The 7,232-nt window shown below is 32.3% G+C and overlaps 1 protein-coding gene across 1 annotated transcript; it reads right to left on the reverse strand.

Moving 5' to 3' along the window:
• Positions 1-1,115: 1,115 nt before the first annotated feature.
• On the reverse strand, positions 1,116-1,901 carry LOC143621037 (agamous-like MADS-box protein AGL36). Its single transcript, XM_077092573.1, has one exon. It carries the CDS (start codon positions 1,899-1,901, stop codon positions 1,116-1,118), a length of 786 nt encoding a protein of 261 aa, XP_076948688.1.
• Positions 1,902-7,232: the final 5,331 nt, after the last annotated feature.

The raw sequence follows: 7,232 nt of genomic DNA on the forward strand, positions 1-7,232 counted from the left end.
TGTAAATCGAGGTTATATAAAAATATACATATGTCTATAATTACGGGATTTTTAATTATTTTTGTTTTATAAATTTTTAGGGATTTTTTTTGTGACCCAAAATGGTTCTCAAAGATCTTAATTTTAAAAAGTTATCTTAGGATCCCACCTTATATATATATATATATATATGATTGATTTCTTTTGAGAACCGCTTTAAGCTTTAAGAACTCGAAAGAACTCAACGTAACAAATTTTTTTTTTAATTTTTTTTTACACATGTGTAATACGTAAGTGTAAGTAATGTACAAAAAATTACAGTATTTTTTTACACGTCGAATCGACTTATTACACATGTGTAACTAACATTTAAACTTGTGTAATTATCAAAAATACCTATGCTCTCTCCTAATTCATTTTTAATCAAATTTAATCTCAGCCACACATTTTATATCATTTAATTAAATGTGTGGTCAAAAATTGAGTTCTTAAAGTTCTTAAAACTCATCAAGTTCTCAAAATATCCATCCCTTTTATATATATGTGTGTGTGTGTGTATATATATATATAATTGTTCAAATAGAAATAAGGAGTTTCCTAGGAACGTTAAGAACATATAGATTTTGTACATGTGACATTACAAATTATGATAAAAGAACAATTCTATGAAACTATGTCGGTTATAATGGTGAAAGAGTAACTTTAGGAAAATATGTTGGTTTTTGGTAATTTTAAATCTCAATCATTGATTAACATGATCCAGTTACTATGATTTATTTCTAGTCTTCCTAAGAAAATACTTGATTTTAGGATAACCGTCCCCTACATAATTAGTTTGATGTCATAAACTAAAAGTTCTAGAATGATAAGTATTCATCAATGCATGAAAGGTGAACAATACTTAAATTGAATTCCATGATTACAAAACATAACATAAACTTATAGATTAAATTGCAACAATAGATTTCCCGGGACATAATCTAGTAAATAGAATGATAAGCAAAGATTAAAAGGCCAATATAACCAGCATGAATAAGGAAAAGAAAAACAAAACGAAAAACGATAGAAAGCAATTCGAATATTTCATTACCAAGAAACTAGTTTCTATCATGAGGACCCTCAGATAAGGAGAGATCTCAAAATTTTTTTGGGAAAAATGCGTCAGACCACGAAGAATTAGGATCATTAAGAAATGACGTCATCATGTCAACCCTTGAAACAAGATCCAAACCATCTTCCAGTTGATTACTAGGACAGTCAGGCAGAGGCAGGTACCATTCAACATTTTCCGCGTCATCCAAAGTTCCAGGATTCCGCATCACGGGTACATATGGATCTACATCCGCTCCTTCTGCCGCCAAATTGTTAGTAGTGCTGCTACCACCGACAACATCCTGTGGTTGTGGCTGTTGCGCTTCTGGTGCGGGAGCTACTTGAGGGCTATCACCTTTGTGAAACTCACTTATTTCATCTATTTCTGATATCTTAAGACGAGCCAAGGACATAAGTTCATTCAAATCTGTTGAGTTCAAGTCCGCTACTGAGACTTTACCACTCAAACAATCTGACATCATCTTGGCCTGCACAATCTCTTGGTTCACCATCTTCAGCTTGTTGAGCTTCTCATTGGCTTTTTTGATCCTTCCCTTGAGGTAGCTAACTTGATTCGTCATATTCTTGCTCTTTTCCATGGGCTGCTTGCCGAGGAACTGATCCAACACATTTTGGATAATAACTTTATCCTTAGGCCAGAACTCGAGTTCAGGTTCATACGAGCTATACAAGATGATACACGCCTCGACGTCGCATAATATGCATAGCTCATTCAACTTCTTCTTCAAAGTTTCCTTTCTTTTCATGAATGCAATTTTTCTTGCCTTGTTATCCTCTATGAGAGCAAGCTTCACATTAGTTCTTGGCATGACAAGAATTATGCCAAAGAAGCAATCAAATTGTGAAAGTGTGTGTGTGGCTTTCAATGATTTTGATATTGGTTTTTATAAGTAAAAAAATCATTAATATGGAATATTTCAGGTTTAATGTCCTTGTATTGTAGTAATTAATTTCAAAGATTTAGTCAAAAGAGAATGATGACTTGATATTTGTTTAGTTTTCCGTCGAAGGAAAACTTGAATAGAATCTCGTCTTAACATATTTTAAATAGTTAATGGAATAAACTTGCCATTTGCTTTAATAGGTAAGATTTGAGAGTTATTAGCTTATGGGTGTCGCTAAACATATACCCTTTCTCTCTTCGTTTTTACAAGACGTACCTTTTCTTAATTTTCCATTAATACGTTTTAGACCTTTTTATTTTTGTTTGCTCCATTATGTTAACTTTTATTATCATTATTATTATTTTCCAAAAAGTTTTTTTGTTTAACTTTTTAAAGAACTTTTACTATTTTTCTTTTTATACTTATCATAAAATGTTTTGTTTTTTAAAATAACCAACCATGTTTTTTTTTTCTTATTAATATTTTGTTTTATGATTAAAAGATACTTTTTGTTAATAAAGAATGATTGTTTTTCTTAGTTTTAAAAGAATCTATTTTTTACTATAAATATTTTAACTTATTCAAAGATTGTTTTCTGAAACATAATATTAGAGTTTACATTTAAAAAAGAATCATATTGTTTTATAATAAATAAAAAAGTTAAATAACGACAAATTGGATTTTAATAATCATAACTTAACGTCACTGTCTATTAATAATCTCTACTAAGAATACTTCGGCTGCTAGTCCCAAATTAAGAAAAAACAACTCTCATTGGCCCTATGTTAAAATAAGTATTTCCGATTGTTTTAAGGATTTTGATCGGAAGGATAATACAAGACGATGATGTAAAATTGTAAGGCCCCGGTCCCGGTGTCCTACATCGGCGTTGGATTTAAACATAAACACAGTTCTAAATATCAGAGATAATCAAAATTTTTCGCGGAATAGATAAAAGAAAACCATTCGTTACATAAGTCTTAAAATTTAAACCATATAAAACATGTCTTAAGTTCAAACATTATAAAATTAAGTCTTCAGATGCCAACTTCTTTATTCTTCTGCCATGTGCCTCTCTTCAAACTAGCTGTTTCATCCTACTCACCTGCGTGCATACTAAAAGTCAGCTACGCTGAGTGAGTTCTAGTTAATCAAGCAACATACAATACGTTCATATACTTGTATGCATACCCTAAGATATGTACATCTTACATACTTAACCTGTCCACCTTACTTTAATACATACACTCATACGTTCATTCCTTCGTTCTTTCTTTACTTTTATGATACATACATAACTATCGTTACATTTTAAAGAGTCTTACGCCCTATGACCTCACATATATTGTAAGGGTCTGGTCATATCATTACAGATAGTATAAGGGTCTGGACTACGAGTGGGGCGATTCTTCTTACACAAGTGATACTCCAATCGGCCCTACTTTATTTTTTCTTCCTTCAATCTGGACTACCAGCAAGCACTTTTGATATATGGCAGAAAGACCTCTTTTTCTCCACCGTAAAGGAGGTTACTTTATGCAGATATCGAAGTTTTACTCTCCTTTTCATTATTTTAACTATCCTTGATTTCGTATCTCTCTATCCTTTAGGTCGATTGAAAAACCTGGTTGAAATTTGGCCCTTCCAGTTTTATTTTAATATTATATTTGAAAGTGCATCTGTTTGTGTTAATTTATCATTCAATCTAGAAACAAATTTCGTTTGAATTTATAATAGGCAGTCCGCTTGCAGAAATTGGGTTATGCAGAAGAGGGAAATGGTTCAATCTGTTGATTTGGATTAACTCTGTAGTAGCAGGTTTGTTTATGTTAAAGATTATAATAAACTAATTTGAATTAATTTATGTTTGAACTTCAATTATCGATTTCATTTTGTTGAGTTTCAAAGAGTTGTTAGACAGAAGTTTTTAGTTATATTAAATTGTTATGCTTAAAGTTGGTGCAGTTTGCGATTATAGTGTTATAAGGGTCAAAGTTTAAAAGTACGGAATCGTGCCTCGAGGCGTTTTCCCTTAGTCTCAAGAGGCGTAAGCCTCGAGGCGAACCGACGCGTAAGCCAGAGGCGGAATTAAAAATATATTTATTTTTTATATATCTTAAAAGATATAAAATACTAAACATCAAACAAAGAACTTTCATAACTAATGTAACAAAAAGTAACAAGAAACAAAACTTTACAATTCAATGTATAAATTTATAATGTTAAGTTTGTGGTTTTTATGTATAAATTTATAAATTGAAGGATTAAATGTAAACTGTTGAAGATAGAGGGGGTTAAAAGTTAAAATACACAAACTGATATGACACTTTTGTGTAAAGATTTATAAGTTTCAGGGAGTAAAAGTAAAATATTGAAACAGAGGGGGTTCAAGGTCATAACATTTAAACTTATTTAAACCTAAATCACTAAAACGTAAGTTCCATAGTCGCCGTCACTTCCTTCATCCTGATTTCTAGCCGTTATATTCTTTCCTCTTGATTTCCGGCGCCGGAATTTGCCATCATATTGACGCTTTGGATGTTTTTCCGCCTCAATCATTTCCGCCGCCTCACCGTTTTTCCGCCGCCTCGGACCTTAGAGGCGTACGTATAATCTCAGACATAGAGGCGCCGCCTCATAATCGGTTTTTTGCCGCCTCGTCTCGAGGCGCGCCTTGAGGCGCCGCCTCATTCCGTTTTTTTTAAACCATGATAAGGGTGTAAACGAGCACTGTTGGTCAAGCCTAAAAATAAGCTTGAATCGGTTTGCTAAAAACTATTTGAATTTTGTAACTAAATTATATAAAATATATAATTGCGTGATAGTTATTTATTAAGTATTCATTAATAAATAATAAACGAACCAAGCTCAAACCAAACTCGAGCTTGAAAACAAGGGTGAGACTCAGCCGAGCGTGAGCCTGTGCTCACTTGTGAGTCATGTTTTCAAACTCTTATTATTTATTAATTAATATAGAGTCCTGAGCTAGCCGTGCTCAGCTAGACGAAATGCTGGTCCGACCTGCAGATGAGTTACAAGCACTTCAAGAAGAAATAATGGGTTGTCAGTTAATGCCATATATGTTTGTCATTTTTGTGTTTGTTCATATAACTTTAACCAAACAAGAACACGACCTGTTAAACAAATGGTTTTTTGTTCATGCCCGTTTGTTAAGCAAATTAACATGTTTTTGTTATTTTTCGTTAACATTCTAAACGGACAGCTGATGAACACAAACAAACATAACCAAAAAATATAAATGTGCAGGAACAATGGAGCGTAAACGAACAAATATAAATGAACATAAACTAACATAAACAGATGTACATAATTAGGTTAGTGGTGGGTTACTAACATGTTTAATAATCTTTAAAAATTATAAAATTTCATAGTTAAGTTGGTTAAACAAACTTAAACTTTCGTGTTTGCATTCAGCTCGCCACAAAGTAATGTGCAGTTTGTAGGTGATCAATGGAGGCTGCAAATGTAGATAGAAAAAATAGTGAAAAGGAGACGATGATTGTCAAGAGAATTGCAGTTTATATCTATTATTGGTTAGTGTTTTGAAGACTTTGACTTTCAAATAGTTAAATTTACATAGATTTAGTTTGCATCAAGAGGAGAGAGAGAGAGAGAGAGAGAGAGAGAGAGAGAGAGAGAGAGAGAGAGAGAGAATAATAATTTATTTTGGTCTGTTTATCGTGTCTAAAATGAACAAGTTTCTGATTATTTTTTTTGTTTTTAAGGTTGCGGGTTGATTAGGAAATAGGAGTATGGAGGTTCATTCGAAGAGCCGACATCATCTACTAAGGTATTGAATACTATTTTGTTGCACCGTAGATTATGTGCGCTTGCAGTTTATATGCAAGTATTTCATTAGCAATTGCATAATCAACCCCAATAGCCTTGGTCTTAATTAATGTAAAATTTTAATATTATTATGCACATTGAGCAGATTAAACTAGAGCTAGGAGGTAATGTACACACAATTTTATCCGGAGCTCCACATATACCAATTCATCCACATCATAGTAAGTGATTACTAATTTTTGTTTTGTTATTTGCATGATTGCATCCGGTATCTAATGTGATCTATCTGTAATTTAATTGGTGGTTTGGTGTTGTATGTTAAGGATGAGGATGGATGAAAAGTTTAGGATTGTGAGGAGTATTGGTGGGTTCAAACCTTCTAACAGATTCACAAATGCATATAGCACATGTATGTTTGGTTGACCATTTTGTTTAGTATTTGATAAGATAATTGAGATCAATATTTAATTTTATTTTAATGTGGTGCAGGTTGTGATTAAATCAATTAATGTTAATAAACTGACATATGTTGGCTGCATCGTGAAGATCTGGATAGCAAACTGGTATATATAGTTGAGATATGCTATGTAATGTTTTTTATTTTTATTATGCTTACATATAATATATAACAATTTTGTGTATAAAAACCAGTTTTGGGCAAAATTGCTATGTCAAGTTTGTCAGTATTTCTGTCAACGTGTTTTATTAGGGGCATTTTGGTCAAAACTGCATAAAAAGATATCTGCATGCTGTAAGGACATGTTTAAAGTTTGGCTGTTAAAAGTCAAACATATGGAAGCTCTATTTCTTTTGGTTCATGCACAAGATTTAGTTATTTTACACAATGTTTTCATAACAGGATCTTATATTGAACCTACCACCTTACTAGTTCACTGGTCGGGATCGGTTGTATCGGTTGGACCAGATTCAAGAACTAGATAAAATGTAATTAATTAAAACAGTTCTAATAACTTAATCTACTTTTATTATTCTTGAATTTAAACATTTGAATACAGTAGTGTTCGTAGACTTTTGTTGTAGTTGTATAACAAAACTTGTAATCTAAGGTTTGTTGTGATAAATTGTAATCTATGGTTTGTTGTAGTTGTAAAACAAAACTTATAGCAGAACGTAAAACGGATATTGCAGGGTATTTACAAAATTGATGGTTTTTGGTGTGCATTTTCGCTACATTTAGTATGTAATTTTGGTATGCACTTTGCTACACTCTGGTGTGCATTTTTCTGCACTTATAATATGCCTTTTGTTTCATTTTGCTACAAATTTAGTATGCCTTTTGCTGCGTTTTTCTGCAGTATGGCATGCATTCTTGCTGCAATTTTAGTATTGTATTTGCTGTAATTTATTATGATTTTAGTGGCATTTAGACTAGGGCTGTCACTTTTACACAAAACCCGAACCCTAACCAACCCGACCTGAAGAACC

This window comes from Bidens hawaiensis, unplaced genomic scaffold (assembly GCF_021521415.1).
Source record: "Bidens hawaiensis isolate Kalapana, Puna unplaced genomic scaffold, B.hawaiensis_p1.1 tig00000326_1, whole genome shotgun sequence".
Taxonomy (NCBI): Eukaryota; Viridiplantae; Streptophyta; class Magnoliopsida; order Asterales; family Asteraceae; genus Bidens; species Bidens hawaiensis.

Bases quoted from the DNA above. Each gene is read 5' to 3' on its own strand.
- LOC143621037 (XM_077092573.1), bottom strand. From the start codon at position 1,901: ATGCCAAGAACTAATGTGAAGCTTGCTCTCATAGAGGATAACAAGGCA.